The sequence below is a fragment of the Ceratina calcarata genome, unplaced genomic scaffold (assembly GCF_001652005.2).
Source record: "Ceratina calcarata isolate Rehan_Ccalc_2016 unplaced genomic scaffold, ASM165200v1 scaffold78.2, whole genome shotgun sequence".
Taxonomy (NCBI): Eukaryota; Metazoa; Arthropoda; class Insecta; order Hymenoptera; family Apidae; genus Ceratina; species Ceratina calcarata.
In genome coordinates, this window is record NW_017179105.1 from 2,837,928 (window position 1) to 2,856,600 (window position 18,673).

At 41.9% G+C, this 18,673-nt stretch overlaps 1 protein-coding gene and 1 long non-coding RNA gene across 6 annotated transcripts in view; one reads left to right on the forward strand and one right to left on the reverse strand.

Moving 5' to 3' along the window:
- The window catches only part of nAChRalpha4 (nicotinic acetylcholine receptor alpha4), a 98,822-nt gene extending 81,648 nt beyond the window's left edge, over nucleotides 1-17,174 (reverse strand). For 2 of the 5 annotated variants that reach the window (XM_018033942.2, XM_018033940.2), the window contains exons 1-2: nucleotides 14,228-14,314; nucleotides 11,257-11,540 (exon numbers count right to left, since the gene is read on the reverse strand). In XM_018033942.2, coding sequence (XP_017889431.1) covers nucleotides 11,257-11,460 — 204 coding nt within the window. In that variant the 5' untranslated portion in view covers nucleotides 11,461-11,540; nucleotides 14,228-14,314. Of the gene's footprint in view, nucleotides 1-11,256; nucleotides 11,541-13,551; nucleotides 13,879-14,227; nucleotides 14,315-16,931 lie in introns of those variants that run through there. The other 3 variants (XM_026818199.1, XM_018033941.2, XM_026818198.1) reach the window with 3 other exon arrangements.
- On the forward strand, nucleotides 14,611-16,791 carry LOC113465018 (uncharacterized). The gene is made up of 2 exons (XR_003389857.1): nucleotides 14,611-15,996; nucleotides 16,096-16,791. It is a non-coding gene; the product is annotated as an uncharacterized LOC113465018 (long non-coding RNA).
- Nucleotides 17,175-18,673: the final 1,499 nt, after the last annotated feature.

The following is an 18,673-nucleotide window of genomic DNA, read 5'->3' on the forward strand; positions in this document are numbered from 1 at the left end:
ATAACCGCACCTAAATACGAAGAGGAAAAAGTAACGGAAACGATTAATCGCGGGGAAGATGGTATACAGTCAGTGAAGAGATTAAAAACAGAAGACGGTGGGTAGGGATTAGAACATCTCCGTTAGTTTGTTCGTTTTCCGAATCCTCCTCGTAGCCGGCATTTCTCACGGCTTCCCGACGAAATTATTACACGCTCAAGTGGAGTTTCGGCGAGTGCCCGCTCGGAGTAATTAAATTTCAGTGTATATGTTAAAGAGGGCCAGGGGAGGAGTTAGGAACGGATAGAGTGAGTCCCGGCTAACTGACGAAGACGGTGGGAAAATGATGGCGACAACGACACCCCCAACGACTTAAATAATACGAAATCCCGGGGATCCACGGTTTAACCGGGTTAGCTCGACTCGAGAGCCATTACAACAGGAAAACCGAATCTAACTTTGGCCTAAGCATCGTTTGCCGTCGAATAATGGCGGTAAAACTGCGAAGCGATCGTAAAATCTCGATTCAAACGAAGAGTCGAGGAATATTGATCTCTAGTCAATCAAGCGACACCAACAAGAAGAATCTCGTTACCGTCTCATCGAAGCAACAAATCAAAAGTTAATTTATTCGCGGTGTACACACAACTTTTTTGCTCTGTCACCAAAGTAATTATACATGATGTTCTCTGAACCGGATCACGAAACACTGTGAAATACTGTTACAACTGTTAGCAAGTGCTCGATACAAATGGGTTAAAATGATGAAACTGCGTAAAGAGGGATCGGAGATGTATATTGGAAGCTGCCAAAGGATCTGATGCGACAATTTTACAAGGTTCGCAACTCGGTCGTTCGTTTCTCGTTGATTTAGGTCAGTAAAACCGAGAAAATGTTCCCGGTTACCCTTATGTGCTTGAGATAAAAGAACTGACCCAGCGAAAAACGTAAGAGTGCCAGCTGTACGTAGTAGAGTCTCTTACAAAACGAGAGTTTCAATTTTTTTTATCGTTCAAGTTTCGCATTAACCTAGTGAGAAAATTAAGGATGGAGGAATTCCTCTTCTCGTCCGGTTCCCATTTAAAGAAGAGGGACTGAGAACGATCGGGTGGGACTTGTGTTTCTCAAACGGAAACTCGCCGGGGAAAAAATACGTGGCAAACGAAAAGTTAACGCGGCTGTCCAAATGCGACCCGATTCATATCGGACATCTTTAATACCAATGAAAATGCGGGCTGCCAGAGGGAAACGTGCGCCGGCAGATATTGATATTCGTGTTGTTCCCGGTTAAACCGAAGGATCGTACCCTGGATAATATCCAACTGGGACGACAATAACACGATTCGGCGCGGCGCGACATTGCCGATAAAAATGTTCGATAGTAAATACGTGATTTCGCCTTGGAAGCAGCAGATGCAGGATCGAAATTGCGCTCGCTTAAGGAATTACTGCCGTCGCTAAGAAATATTAATCGCCGTCATCTGTTTGTCGAAGCGAAGAACGACGGAGAGGTAGAAGATATGATCCCGGAATCGACGACGTCGGGGATTAAATCAAGGCTTCGCGTGGACTCGAATTCGTCAGCATCCAGTAACATCCAGCAGGTTGCAATAGGATTTGCAGAACGATTATGAAAATTGCACTCGACGGCGGTAATGCGCGCAGTGCACTCGTGTAATAACGCAAGGTAAACGAGGTACCCTTACGGTGGATATTTCACGCGTGTACCCCTTAGCTTAGCCCATACGTAAACTGAAATCCCCCTGCTGTTCGTTGATCTCCCAATTCCCATCTACCTCGTGTCATAAATATATTCTACGATACTACGACCAAGGAAAAGTGAAGTTGAATGGTCTGGCTATTGAGAGACAGACAGGGATACCATATGGATATACCGATCAACATAATTTAGTGAACAATACGAGGGAGACAATCCACCTGGTCGATTGCCAAATATCGAAATATATTAACATACGAATACGAACACAACTTGAAATTCAAACCAGTGAATAGACCATGTATTACGTTCGTATATCAGCCTACCGACTATCCCGATTCGGATAAACTTTATCGTCTACGATGAAATAGTACTCCAAAATTTATTATAGCTATTTGGCCGAGAATTTGGTTCCTAATTTCGTGCACGAACCGGATTAAATATTATCGAAACATCTTAAAATTCCCGAGCGATTCTTTCCGTCGGAGGAGCGAATCATTTTGAAAGGGTCGTAAGGAATGCTTGTTTCCTCCCAGTGAAATGTTTCTTCCTTTTGATAGGTACGCGCACTTGATCGAAAGTACTACATGTTGATAGGCACTCGCCTTGTGATAGTTGTACAGCCTCTCCTCGTATTGTTCGAACCATTCCCATTACATCGCATTGTCTTTCGACCACGCTGGTAATCAGCACTGCTTTGTTCCCGGGCTTCATTTTCTCCGGAACGATACCACCGCCCCACTTCAAAACCGGCCCTGAGGAAGTTTTCAATTGTCGGCAAGTCGACCTTCGGACCTCCCCCAATGTTTATATCGCTCGCGCAAACTGTTCACCCGTTATGTATCACTTAACAATTAGACGATCTTAAACGCCTCGCGCGCTCGCAACGTCGACGAGGATGAGCCATGATTTTTAAATCTCGCCTCAACGTCGCTGGAAGAACTAATTTGCAATTTAAAATCGGTACAAGACTAAAAGCACGTCGACGAGCTTCTTCGGCTATCCGAGGCAAAGTAAATTCGAATAAAATGATACTGCAAATAAAATGCGCTGCAGTGCTCGCGGAGGTATGTTAAATTTTTCTCTCGTACAGCTCGTTAGCTGAACTGCGCAAGTTACAACCGGGATAGCAGCAGCCTTTCATACGCGTTTCATATTTGAAAAGTCATTTTCTACAAAAATAAATACATCCTACGTATTCTCGTCGTCTATTCTCGAATCGTTCTGAATTTCGATGTGGATTTTTCTAAAGTATCCTCGGCGAAGGTTGGGTCACCGGTTCGAAATAACAATATTCCCGAGTCGTTTAAAGTAACTGTTTAAAAGAGGATCAAACTACGTTAATTACGACCGGGGGTAAGTATCTTTGGACAAATTCCAACGAACGCGAATCGTGTCGCCCAATGTAATTTACTCAGATGAAGCATTTGCGTGAACAAGGATAAAAGAATTACAGTTAACATTCTCGTAGCACGCGGCGCGTTGGTAACGAGGGTGAAAAACTAACTTTGAAATTTGTTTTAGCGCTGCGCGAGAAGAATACGTCGGAGGCGCGTATAATAAGCGAGAGACGCAAGAAAAACGAAGGGATTTCACGCGGTATGGCTGCGGCTTTAAGCGCGAGCATTTCATTTCTCTCGGCACCCTTTTTCGTTTCTCTTTCTTCACGGCTACCTCTCGGCTACCAAAAAAAAAAAAAAATAAAAAAATCCGAGCAAGACGAGATGCTTGAAACTTGTTTCCGAGTTATCACATTGCTGCAAGATCTTTGCTTCCAAGATGAGAGAACCGTTCGAATCTTTCCTCAAACGCAATTTACGGAAATTTTCACACGGTAAGTCCGCCTACTCGATTTTTAAACCGACACCCTCTGTCGGACCACGGATTACGTTCATTTAGAAAAATTAAACGAGAACGAGATGTGTACTTGTTAGAAAAAATTGCGGTTTCAAAATCTCTGACGATTGTAGCTAAATTTGGAATTGGTCAAAACACGGCAATGGGAAGCCGATTTCGCCTTAAATCCGATTTCCAAGCGCAACGTCCCCAATACTTGCCACTAATCTACGAAATTAATCGTTTGCGGACTGAGGCAGCCGTCGGAAATACTCGTTCATCACACTGATCGTCGATTCGACTTTACCCGGAACCGTCTCGGTCCCGTTGATTAATTAAATCGTCGCAATTAGCAAACAGTTAACTATTCGGGGAAGGAAACAGTGACATTCAATAATAGCTTGAACGAAGAGTTCGTACCGCGCTTGTGAAACGTTGACGTTGATCGTTCCATCAATGTAATCTCCGTTTTGTTTAGCCAATAAACAATCTCACAGACTCGTTTTCCCTTTTCATTCCCAAACTAACGAATATACCACGAATTTAGGAGAATAGAGAAATAAGGCGTGCACGTGCAGAACGTGGCAATTTTTTAATTTTCCACGAGAATCTGCAGTCTGTCAATAATTGGCGTTTCGTCGCGGAAAGTTTTAACACGTTAGAACTGGAAAGTGGAAAGGATCTATTTCTATTTGGCCGCCCCGTCTTCGATTCAGGTCAAACTTCCGGGGCAGTCGGGATATCGAAAAATAACGAGAGAGTAAGAGGCGAGCACTTGAAAAAGATTACGATACTGGGCCATTTGTTCAGAGAAATGGATATTGTGGTCCGCGACGCGCACCGTGGAAATTTCTATCGATTCTCAGTTAGCCAGGATTCCCGTTTCCATCGCCGTCTCTCGCTCTTTTACGACCTGTCTTTCTCATTCGCTCGTTCGTCAACGAATGCTGACGGTCCGCCGCCTCTGCAGATTCAGTTTTATAATGACGCGCGCATCGTCTAGATAAAAATTAAGACGACGTCTCCTATAACAGTCGTAACGCTTGATACAACAATTAACGCGCTACTGATGGAACACATTGGTATTACAATCTCTATGATAGAGTATATTACTATCGCATACTCTTTTGCGATTTAAGCTCGAACCACCTCCGAGAAGAACATTACCTATTCTCTTATCAGATCGTCAATGTACACACGCGTTCTTCTTTCTCCCTTGCGCGACGGTAAATGGCGCCGAGTGTCGCGCCAAGATACGGAGGGTTATCTGTTCGCTTGGTACGAGACATTTTAGAGGCAATTTAGTCGCAGCGAGTCTTGAACGCGATCTACCGTCGATGGACCATGAACCGATACCAATTTATAGTTGTGCAATATTCACGATATTAGAATAACGTGAGAGTTGACGAGAATGTAGATTTAAAACGTTGCCAAAGGGTAATTCCGACTGTTTATCGTCCCTTTACGGTGAATTAACCACGATATCATCTGGGCTATTTTCTAAACAGATACACGAGGAGCACTTTACCTTTGATGAAAGGGTTGTTTACAATGCTTGTTCACAAGAGGAGAAATGAACGAGCAGGGGGGGCAAAGCACCCGATAAAATTTACGTAGAAATTGTTGTCTGAATAGATTAATCAAAGCACCGCGTTATCCGAAACTATTCGCAATTAGCTAACGAGATACGTAGCAATATGTATTTAGATTAAAATTCAGCATCGGGTAAAGTATAGAGAGAAATTGGGGCGGAAAGTCTGTCGAATGAAAAATCGGTAGAATTAATTCTGTATGCGGAGCCGTTGATTGGACGCATTCCTGGGTTCGAGAATAGTTCTTGACAACCAATCATTCCTTTAAGGGTCCTCGAACGTGCGATCTCGACTAATTAACGTGAATTTCGGCTAGATCGTTAAAGTGGACATTGCCGAACCACCACGATTGTCTTCTCGTCGTTTTGATTAAACAAAACGTGCCAGTTAATTTACGTTTAAAAGGAATTGTCCGTGAATCAAGATCGGAGAGACATGCACGATCATTTTCACTTTAATTTAAAAAGTAATTAAGAATTTCTCGTTTGAAAACTAATCAAGAATCCATTTCGGAATTGATTAAGAGACGCGTTCGTTTTATACTGATTAAAAACGAGGTTCTAAATGATTTCCCTACCAGCTCCGAGCGTGTACGCGAATACTTGTTAACATATTTAATAATATTTTAATATCTCGCCGCGGTGTAAAAAGACCGAAGCACAGGGCGAGGAGCGGGTTAAGTGGTCGCTTGACTGTATTTGTCAGACGACTTTTCTGTTTGCATGCCGGCTGCTCGTTTGTTCTACGAACAGGCAGTCATTGTTCTCCCAGATTATTTTTCCTCTTTCGTTTCCTGGTTATCCCCTTGTGCACGTAGGCGGCACAATCGAACGGTTTTTTTTTCCCCCTCCCTTTTTCTACCTTTACATCTTTCTAAGCTTTCATTTGAATCGCTGCGCCACGAGGAAAACTGCATTAACCGTGATCTCATTTTTGTAACATTTAATTAGTCGGCTTCGGTAGCGCGATTCTCTCAATGTCCCTTGCATTTTTCTGTTTTAAACTCTCTTGCCGGAAACGAGATACGATTGAATCTCCGAGGTAAACGTCCTGGTCGTCAACGACGTTTAGAATATTTTCATTAATCCGTCCGACGTAACGAGGGTTCGACGTTCATTGATTCTGTCATTACGACGCGCGATAAAATAGAATGCTGGCCCGTATGAAATGCTAATGTAACACCGCGTCGGCGATTCATATTTGCAGTTTCGGTTGTTCCGATGATTCACCAAACGCAGCTACGATTTAAATTTTAATAGCAGATCCAGTCATCCGTGGTGTTTACACAGCCATTCAGTGATATCGAGAGTCGAACGCCCTTTGACGGACGAATCTACTAAATAAATCTCGGGGTCGAAGGTCAAGATATCGTTCCGAGATTTCATCAATTATTAATGAGGAACTTTTGACGTCGTTGCGCAATGTTCGACAGCTTTAGAGCAAACTCTATAATTATTACCGAACCGGATTACAGGGTTAAAAAAAAATAATTCGCGCAAACGTAGAATTTCGACGATCGCAGAGAATTTTCTGTGCGTTAATTGTGCGAGGCGGTTTTCGGTACATTTTGAAATCGGGCGTGAACGAGGGCCAGTATTTAATCGAGCTCCGGCATGATTTAATTTGATTCACCGGACGAGGCCTATCCATTGGGAGTATCGTAGATAGTTATGGAACAGGTGCCGGCGTATCTGGTTCATTTACCATGCGGTTAATGATATCCGGGGGGAACGTAGTTGTGGATCCCGATGGATTTACCTTTTAATGATTTGCGTTCAAGTTAATTGAAAGTTGTCGGTGCCGAGACGCTCGGCTGCCAGCTTAACGACATTAAGCTAATCTATCCAGAGTCGGGAATACTTGCTTCGTAGATTCGACGATCTAATAGCTACACAGATTACCAGTTATTTACTATCGTTGTCGATGAAACCTTATTCAACATTGATGGAACGAAGTTTATTTAAACCGATACCACAAACATTTTCCATACAAAATCCGCGTGTTCATTAATCATTGAAACACTTTTTCTACGTCCCCGCGAGAATTTTATCTCTTCCACCGAATGATGACGTATTTGCTTCCAATTCAGGCGAAAGTAATTTCGTTCGCGGCAGCTACGCAAATATACATTTACCATCGAACGCAATGTGGTTTTTTTTTTATACAGAAAATTTGCTATTTTGCGACAGACCGAGTGCTCGTTAAACATGGAAAAATTGGCAATATTTTATATAGTCCATTGGTTGGTACAATTACCGTCGCGTTTGGATCGAATTGAAAATTAATATTCGCTCGATATAGAATAGTCGATATTCGCAAACAACCAGTTCTCATTGTACCTCGAGAGTTCAATCAGTTTGCAGGTTTTCGCAATTTGCCCATAATAACCAATCGATTTCTATGACCGATGTCAAAGCCGCGGTCGGCACCGCAACGTTGCAGCAGCGTGAACAATTTTTTTTTTGCGCGCTACGACGAGATGGTCCGGCGACGAGAATTTACGTTCGTTTCGAAAATAAGCCGACGCGCCGTGCCGGACGTGGCATGTATGCGCGAAAATGCACGCGTGAGAAAAATCGCAAACTTTACGAGAGGTAAAAAAAAAAGAAAAAATAGAAGATGGATTGCGATGGGAAATATAAACAAAGAGTACTTTCCGTACGTGTCGGCTGAATGAACAATAGGTATAGTAAAAGTTGTACGCGGGGCCGTACGAGCATCACGTATGCGTGCTCCTGGATTGTCGGCGATTTGTCAAGGAAACTTTTGCGCATTGCTTCCAGTCTCGCATTAAGCGCAAGTGCATCGATCAAAGACGTCATCGTAACAATAATTATTATCGTACCCTTTAACTTTGACTGAACCCGCATTCAATAATCGACGATCAATGAACCCAATATCGTTAATTTTTAAAGAATCTCAATCCATATGATGAACGTTTTACTTTGCATAAAGATCCGCGACCTAATAAATAATTGCTCGTTGTATCGAAACCGTAACACGCGTACATACATGAACAACGGTAAATACTTCTTTGCAACGGCCATATTTCAGATTACACAGATGTTCGAAAATGTAAATTGGTGGTATACGCATGAATTTATGCATGAATCAACCAACTAGAATACCGGTGTAATGGGATGGATTTATCTACCGTTGGGAACACAACATTCGATCGTATCCGTCATAAACGTGCAGAGTTTTACCGATATACGCTCGCTAATTCAGATTGAAACTTGCATAATGTTCCCGAGTCAGTCGCGCGGAAAGTTTTTCCCCCCGATCGGAAAATCTGCTAATGAAACCGTTTGCCCGTCACCACTGAATTAATATCGATCGTCAAAAATCATTTCCTGTGCCCGAAAAATTTCGACAAAAATCTCCGACCGTTACGAGCAACGAATTATAAAATCGAGAGGCAGTACGCGATTTCAATGTTCGCGAACTGAGATTGCAATTTTAACAATCCCGGGAACAAAGCAACTATGTACAAACAGCGATCAATGGACGGAACGTTTCGTTAGGACGACGCATAATTCAGTAGTTTTCGAAATTTCTACCATCCCGCGGACGTACACAACATTTGGTATTCCACAGTGAAATTTCTAGCCGTGTGTGCTTTCATTCCCAGTAATAAACTTGCCCGAGACCGATGGATCGCCGCCCGCGCGCGGCCTTACTAATACGCCTTAATGAACTCTGGTGGAATTCAATCGGCAATCCTCGAGAAGTTCAACACCGAGGACGCGTTCGTGTTGCGAATACCTGGCCCATATATATCGCCAAGGCAGCACGTAAAGCGCGGGGCTCAAGATGGATCATCCCGACAATGGAGCCAGCCTCGCAACGCTACGCGGCGGCGTCATAAATACCTCTGTATACGTGCAGTATGTAGATTGGTATGTTGTCCGCGAGCCCGACAGTGGTACTCGCTTTAAAACCGCGGTATCTGTTCGTGTCACACCTCTTTGTATCGCGTCGACTCGTAAGACACTATTCGCCGTCCTTGAAAAAGGTCCGAGAGTCCAGATTCGCGTTCGAGACCAACCCGTTCGCCGTCGCGCGCGAGAGAAAGAATCGACGCTGGCAAAAATATCAGCAGGGAAATTTGCAAATATTTGCCGCGAAATATTAAACCAATATTTCAGCGGATAATTTAGCCCGTCTACGGTTAACTGTATTAATAATAGCTGTAAAGTACACTGAATAAATAATTTAATAAACCACCTGCCGGGTACGGATTAAAGCTAATATTAACGGGCGCGTCAACGATTATTTTGTAAGTGAAAGATTTAATGAAGCACGTGCGTTTACGGGATATTTAACGAAAATCAATTATTCTCTGTCGTTGACTCGCCGAGCTAATTAATTTCTGTCGTAAAAGATTTTATGCAAAATCGTGCATCTCCACTCAGACATTCCATGCATCTATGCACAAACATGATGAACGTATACAACGTACGTAGGCAACGAAAATATTTTATACCGCATAAAAATCTGTCTGTCTATAAAATAAATTTCATTCGGGCCTCGCTTACTGGCTTAAGGAATAATTTCCATCAACATTTCTTTCGGGTCTCTCTTCTTATTTGACTGATTTACAACGGTCGCCGGACCTTGAGAATTTAGTCTCCTATGGGGGGAAAAAAATTCAAATAGGTCTGCCTGTCGATCAAACCTCGCTAAAGGCCCTGGCACGCGGCGTCTCATCCCCGTGAATTATGAAAATCCCATTCAAGTGGAATATTATTGCGAAATGAATACTAGAGACTGCGCAGTCTAGATAATCTGTGAATTTAATTCCCTCGATGGGGACTAGGAATTTTAATAGACGACGACAAGCCGAATGAATAAAAGAACAGGACAAAGCTACTAAGAATGGGTCATTAATAATACCAAATTGATGTACTCGTTTTGGTATTATTTATAAGACGTGGCGGATCGATAAAGAACATTATTTGAAATAATCCATTAGTCATTTCATTTATGGCTATACAGTCAATCCCAAAAGTTTATGTACCTTAGAAAAACGCATTTCCTATAATTAAAAAGAAATCANGACAAAATCCGACCATTCCACCATGGAATCAGCGAACTTCTGGCAAAAAATTTCGTTTTTCCTTAATTACTCCTAAACCGTTGAATCTACGGGAAAATTGTATAGGATCTTTCTTGTAGAGGACGACGAGATCTACAATTTCCATGTAAAAAATTTTCGCTAACATTAATACTTAACGAGTTATTGACGAAAAACGAAAAAATAGTTTTTTGCAAATTACTCGTAAACTGTTGACACTAGCGAAAAATTTTTACATGGGAATTGTAGATCTCATCGTCCTCTACAAGAAAGGTCAGATGCAATTTTTCCGTATGTCCAACGGTTTGGGAGTTATTGGCCAAAAACGAAAATTTGGAAGAAATTGAAGGGGTACCCCTTGGAAAAATCTCGGAAAAACCGAAAATTTTTTTTTGTTGTTTATTATTAGCAATGTTCTTCCGTCGTCTGATTTCTTTTTAAAAAATGAGTTTCTAAAGTGCATAAACTTTTAAGGTTGACTGTATAGCCAATACATCCTTAATAGAAACACATGCCCGTTGTAAAATTTTAAAGATACATTGATTCAATGAACGAATTCATGCAGAGTACGTTTCAGATAAAATCATTAAACGTCGAGTCGGTACGTGTGATGCACGTTAACCCTGTATGAATAATTTAAATACTTTGAATATATACGATTTGCCATTCGTTCAACGACGTAATAAGCATGTAATCGACTAATCATATCCGACCGTTCTAGTTGAAATACGATCCATTCTAGGTGCGATTTTACTCGCGGTATCGTTACGGTCCCACGTCTCTCCTAAATCTCGTTGACGAGCGATTACCGTGCGCGCCGGTGATGAATTATCTCGCACAGCGTTAACCGCGAGAAATAAAAAGCTAAACTCGTACGATAAGTCGGAGAATACCGTTTATCAAACAAGACTATTTTTGCACGTTTCATTGCGCGCCAGATAAAAGTTTCCCGGAGGTAGCATCTATTATCCCTGTTTGTTAAAACGCGGAACGAAACTAATTTTCGCGTTTCCGTCTCCTTAAACGACTACGTTAGGACAAACGATTTTACTCACCACATCGATGAGCTGCGAGAGTTTCAGCTTAATGCACACGCGTAGCACGTCCGACGTATTCACAACGGGGCGCACTAGTTTGTTATAGTTTGAGAGCAAGTCGTCGTAAAGGCGTTTCGCGTCTGGATTGCCAGCGACAGCACCGTGCACCACCAACGCCGAGAGGAACCATACGCGCAGTGTTTCCCCGATTATGGGGGGCATCGTGCTCCCCTGTCTCCTCCACTATGACCCACACAAGTACCCCTCGGCAACCCCGTTCTCACCAACCGCGAACCACGAATCTGCAAAAGAACCAAGGGAAACATTGAATCGAGTGCATCGACCGATCAATCTGACGCATCACGTGCTGACGAGAGAGCAAAAAGAGGGAATCCTGCAGTTTGAAATAACACCAAGTCGAGGATTTCTGTGAGCTCGAGAACCAGCCAGTCGATACATTGTTTCTCGAATTATCCGAATTATCACGATTCCAGATCGCAGTCGATCCATCCGCGGAATGTACAAAGGTATTCCTGAACGATCTTTCGATACTTTTGACAAACTGCAATAATGCGATCCGAGAGATTCGATCTTTTTACGTTCCGCGGATTCCCTTCAATCTAATCGTCGTTGACACGGGTCTTGCAGAGATGTTACGGTAATAATTCAGCGAGATAAGCTGAATTTAAAGCTCGCGGTGGACAAGTGAAAAAAGTTGGCAAGAAGCGTCGAGTACTCTTTTCATTGGCCAAGGCGCAACCGAAAAAGTGCCTACCGGACAGAGTGGCTCAATTGAAACCTTTATCTTTCAGAAATGAAAACGTTTCATCTTTAAAAAGACGGAGCGGATTTTCAAACCGTCTCTCAGACTTTCGCAGGGGCAAAATTGAATAGCGGCCGGCGACTGAGAGATTAAGAGAGGAAAGACAAAGTGCGCCCACTCTCCCTCCCCATCCCTGACCTATTATCGAAAGGCGACGCACCAGCAGCGAACGCCTGCGCTACAATTTCATTTAAATAACTTACTTTATCGCGCATCGGTCCCGCGATAATGTATATTAAGAGAGTAATCATATTTTCCTTGACATTAAAAAGCTATTAATACCGTCGCGCAAGTTACTCAAGTTTCAAGTCTCGCATGCATCTGCGCCTTTATCTAATTTACATGTTTCCGACGAGTATTTACAATGCGTTTCGCATTTACACGTGAAATTACATGTTGGCAAGGGATTAGCCGAGTGTTTAAATTTTCATCATCAACTTTCACCAATTGAAAATCGATATCGATTACACGGTGCACGCATGCATGATTGCATTTTAATCGCGGGCAGTGAAAGATGCGTGGAACCAAAGATGGTCGCACTCAATTTGTCTGTAGCAAACAAGAGCGTTGCTATTAAAGGACAACAAAGTGGTGCGGCCATCATTTCCGAGCGACGCGATGCACCGACTGATTGATTCGCGTATCCCCCCGGAAGGCCATTAGAGGAAAGTACGTTGCAATTCGACGAGATAACCGCGCCGGATGTAAATTCGGGCCTATATCTGACAGCGTTTAATCCGATTTTCAACGATCGTTATGCAGGTAGCCTGATCAGTTCAGGTGAACCACTCGTCGGTACTGGGATTAGGATTATCTCGATGGATTTTCCACTTGGATATCAAGCTTCCGTACACGTATTTTCGACTCGGTATCGGCGTAAACACGACCAGTTTATCGTTAACAAACATGGGTAATAATCATACGTTTGCAGATGGGATTAACGAGATAAAAAGCTAAATATGCATTGTGACGCCGCAGATTTCCGAACGAATTACTTGTCACGAGAGATAATCTAGACTTGCGTCCAATTGATTCATAACGCTCGCTGGGTCAATTATGATGAATCTAATTTCGTTGGTTACGTTTATCAACGTGTTTCGACGGCATTCGCACAAATAAATTACCGATGAACGAGCGGGCAAAACGATCGTCCTCGCTAATATCCGACAGATTTCAATTCGCCGTAACGATACTCGTTAAATAAACACGATCATTTCACGTACGTACGAGTTTCGCGAGAACGAGCCAAAGACGAGGGAAAAGGATTTGCTCGAATCGGTAAGTTTTGAAAACTCGCAAAAGACTCGCGTAACGCCCATCTCGTTAAATCGTCGGATCGATATCGTGCTTAACGTAACAATCAAGTAAGGCGAGGGAAACGAGATTTTCCTGTATCGGTAAAAATGCTAGGCGGCCGAGGGACATGAAGGTGGAAACGGGGATAAAATCCGACTATTCGTCGGCGCCTCGCGTGTCTGGCTGGGGATTACCTAGTCGAGACTAAATTTCCTCCGTTCGTATAGGCATCGCCGATGGGCGGCCCGCGTGCCGTATTTCAAGTCCGATGTCACCGCACGCACTGATACACAAGTGGAAATGTGAATTTACGATGGATCGCGTACATGCGCTCGGCAACGAGGAAGGATCGATCAACGACTCTCTCACCTACGATGGCCCGCTGGTCTACCGCCGCGCGAATGTCTAATTACTTTTGCGCTGCTAACTGGGTCAACGATATTTTATTTCGGATAATCGCGGTCTACAGAAAAGGTGATCCTCTTTCTCCGCGGCGTCGTCTTTGCCACGCGAATTTTAACGAGAATCTCGTTCGACGCTGTTCTTCTTCAGCGTCGAACCGGGCACGCTTCGCAACGGCACGCGTCGACTTGTAGGAAAGATTCAACGTTTACGTCGATCACGAAATTTTAACAAGTTCCATCGGACGATTAAACCAGATAGTTCTTTCCCTCCTCGAAACTAATGTTGAACAATCTAAATGACATTTTCGACAAAGTGCGCTATTTGAAGAAACACGAGCCAGAACGCTCCCTGTTAAAATACTTTTGAAGAAGTCCTTTATATAAAATCATAAAGTACGCGTGAAGCTACCATTATAAAATATTTGCGCGTGTGTGTATGGAAAAGGGTTGAGAAACCAACACTGACCTAACCTGGCGCGCTCCAGGCCACGCCGGTCTCGAAGCAGCTCCCGAAACCACTGCACACTCGCACGCACTGCACCCACGACTGAACAACAGGGGGGTTGGTTCCGAGTCTCGGGTTCTAGGGGTAGGTTTCGAGGATTTCGCCCGGTCGGCGGCGCCACTGGGCACGCACAGCACGACGACGACGACGTAGATAGGAGAGAGAGAGAGAGAGAAGGAACCACAAGGGGTGAGAAAGGGTAAACGAGGGAGAGAGAGAGAGAGAGACGAGAAGACAACGAAGAGTCTGAGGCTGGAATCTGGACCAACCTTGCGCGCGCAAACGTGATGCCTTTACGTATGCACGCGACGCCGAGGCATTGGTACCGTAGTTCGCGAGTCGCGATTTAAAAAAAAGGGTGTCGACGCTCCGCCCACGAAAGGCTTCGTTGTTGAAAGGATTAAGCCCTTTCTTTGATCTGGGCACAAACGATGCGCCTAATCGAATCAGTAACAAGTGAAGAATGAGGAACGGCTAATGGGATACGTTTCTTCTGGAAGTATCGCGCCGGTGAAACCGGTTACGGGAATTCTAATCTCGCGTGGATTACCAAATGTAATTCCAAGTTTCGGCGAGAGCTCGCTCTCGAGAATTACTTGACGCTTAAGAACTGATTTGACTTGCACGAAACCAATTGACTAATTATTTATTTACATTGATTTAAACGACTGGAGGAATTGTAAAAGAAAGGAAACAGGGGGAACGTTGTTCGAGAAATCGATGGAAAATAGTCGGACTTGGAAATGATCGTGCAGCATGTTGCCAAGCCGATGGATTAACGCGAATGGAGAGAAATAAGCAGCAAGGTAGGGGCTAAAGTGAGAGAAAACTGAGACGAGAAAATAGCAAGGAAAGGTCGTTCCAATTCAGCGTAGCTCATTTATCATTGAACCCCGAATGCCAATCTCCTTCTCGGTGAATCGACGGGTAGAAAAAAGGGGGTAAGCGTAAAATAAAGAATGAAAGGACTTGAGTAACTTGCCGAATTATTTGTCAAGTATTAAAGTTCTTTAAAATCCGTCCGACGGCTATTGTACTTGCAAACTCGAGAATAAGCCGGCTTGGAAAATTGACCGATTCGATTCGTAAATTAATTCGCGATTGCTAATTGGAACGGAACAATTGCAGTTTACTTCATTTGTTTAAAACACAATAACTCTTTGTACGAAAATACCTAAACGTCATACAAACATTCGGATTGTTTTGCACAATGTTCTTTTTATAAAATTATTATGCTGCGTATGAGACGAATACGAAGAAATGAATAAAGATGATTTGATTTAAAATGCCATATTGAAGGAAACTTGGCAAGTTATCAATAATCTTGGATCAGCAACAATCGATTCGCTCTATGCCCCTTGATTCAATACACGTACGCCACAGATCCTTATATCGATTCACACGACTGTTCAGCTATCGCAAAATCTTAACTATTCATTCTAAATCATAGTCCTAATAAATGCGTCTAAAGTTAAAAAAATTGGTCGCTCGATGCTTCTACAAACTGCATCTGCTATTGTATCCTTCTAATAATAGTCGGATCATCGTTTAGAGATCCATCGTCTGTAACTTGATCCAACCAAGATCAAACTTTTGCCAGTGAAACGTAGATATAAATTGCATTTGAAATTAATAGTTACTCCCGTGTTCGCAACCGAAACAAGTAGTCAACTAGACGTACAAACTGAAATCACTGCAGGGGCACTACCAACAACTTGTAACTTTAGTACGTAAGTTATATTTGTTAACTGAAGGAATGAATATACGCGTGTGTATTACCGTGAAAGTAAACCTGGGAATTTTAATAATTTCTGCTATGCACATTACAGTTGTACTGAAACGGCATTTGACGATTTTAAACAAGTGGATTTTCAATCCGATTTAAAAGCGCTTGAAAATCTTTTTTCCATTCTACACAAGCCGAGAAGTAGACGTCCTTCTTTATCCAAGCACGTATGTGCTTGTATGCACACACATTGGGAAAGAGAGGCAAGAGAAACGACGTTCCTGCAGTGATTCGGCAATCCTCGAGAACTGCAGTAAGAGTTTTCAGGTGCCAACCAGAGGCCACCGACAAATTGCCCCAGTAAGTTCGGATCGCCTGAAAACTCTAGTCGCAGATTTTAAGAATTCAAGAACAGTGCCAACGGGCTGTCGTCGAAGTCCGGTGGGGAATCTCATTTTTACATTCGAATCTAATCATTCTCACGATTGAAACATACAGACTTTTATAATTTACTCCTGCTGATGAAACAAAAAAAATTATATTACACAAGCATAAATCGTTCTAATGATACGTAAGCATACTCTCAACCATGTGCCTGTTTACACATTTGTGTAACACGAATTCACGTGAAAACATTTGATCAAACAAAAACTATGACATTCGTAATTCGTTATACTTACGTCGTTACACTTACGTCATTATACTTACACAGTATCATGGAAAAGATCACATAGGACGAAATATTGTATGCAAAAAGGAGCACAATTAAATAAATAAACTGCTTTTCATGTTCACAAAACGAGACGTAGTTAGCAACAAGTGTAACTACGCAAAAAGCGGAAACTGTGAAAAGGCTAATATAAATCGAAACGCGAGTTACTAAACGTAGACAAAATGAATAAGCAACGAGAAAATAATAAAGATTTACCGATGACTGACCTGTTTCTGTAGATTCATCTTCAAATTTCACTCGGGAGACTCGCGGTACAACCATATTGGCAAACGACGTAGTAGATCGATGCTAGGTTGACGTACGGTTAAAATGGTTCCTAGCTTATACACGACAGATCTCATTACTCGGTTGTAAATAATTACTATTTAATTCTACGTTATAATGAATTCAGAGTTATTAAGGACAGAGAGAACCGTACGAAATTCTCATACGATTAATTAATTCAACTACGATGTACCACTTTGTGTGCACTTTCTCGCGTCTTCCTGCATCTCACTGCCACCTATCGCTGAAAGGATGGAAGTAATTGTAGTAGTGTAGTGTGTATACGTGTAGTACAGATCGATATGCGTATGTATCAAATCGATAGACTAAAGGAAAGGAATTTTCGGCTTCCCTCGTCCTGTTATTAATTGGTAAATATAAAATAAGAATTAATTATAGGTAACACAAAGAAAAATTCTATTCGGAATGAACATTAAAATTGTCGAACTTGACTAGTCGGTAGCCATTACGTGAGTCTGTTGGAGCCTGCGTAATAGCCTGACTCGGAACATTGCCTCAATAATTTTTAAACTGACTTTTAAAGAAGTATAGTTTACTTCGTATTACGTGAATTTCAGGGGTTGTTTCATAGAAATATAAATATATTCTAAAACTTCTAGTAATAAAAAATGAGAATTCATCTCGACTCGATTGCATGCTCGTAACGATTTTTGCTTTGATTTTGATTGGCTGGAGTAAAATTCAAAAGGGTACCGTTCCCTCGCTCGGAGTAAAATTCAAAAGGGCGCCCGTGCTGTCGTTCGTGCAAAAGTTTGTGCAGTGAAGTGACCGATTTGCATTTATTTTCGTTCGAATTCACCGTGACGACGAGGTGTTCTACATAAAAGTAAGTGCACGATACTATTTTTCGAATACTTTAGTTTATTTTACGTTAGTTAATAAACTGTTACATTCAATCATGACTCAAACGCAGCCCATATACAATCATTGCATTTTCAATAAAAATTAAGTTATACGTTACACTTTAAGATAGGTATTTAAATAAAAGGGTGTTTCAAGTGCAGACTGACAGATGCATTCTAACTTGTACATTATATACTCTACTAGACACATTCTTCCTTTTTTCATGTCCTTACAACTCGTTTTTTTTTACCAATATTCAATCAGGATCGTGTTGCTACAGATTTGTACTTTCAATAAATCTCTGAGTATTTATATATGTAGGTATATGGTAATGAGGAATCGTTAATGATGTCGTAATAAATCGAGAAATTAAAGATTCAATAGGTATTATATTCGCGTCTACAATAAACTTGTCGATTGCCAAAATGGGGAATCATAACGATTGAACGATGTCGTATAAAATTATTATTAAGATTTACAGATTTATAATTATGCAATATATGTATCACATACGACATACTTTAGATAAAAANCTATTACAGGTTGACAAATTCTGGGGAAAAAAAAGTAATATCATTCTATTAACATTGCGTGCATAGCGTCCTTTTGTATTTATGTAGTATACCCTAAAAATTACATAGTATGCTTGAAATTACAAAGTACAGAAAATGTAATGGCGTTTATGTGCTACGTGTTACTGAACAAATGATTGAAAATGTATACGAAACATTTCAAACAAAAGTTGTTCACATCATACGACAGAGAGAATTAAACATACGTGTTTAATCACATAAAAAATAATCACCTATTATCAACTAAT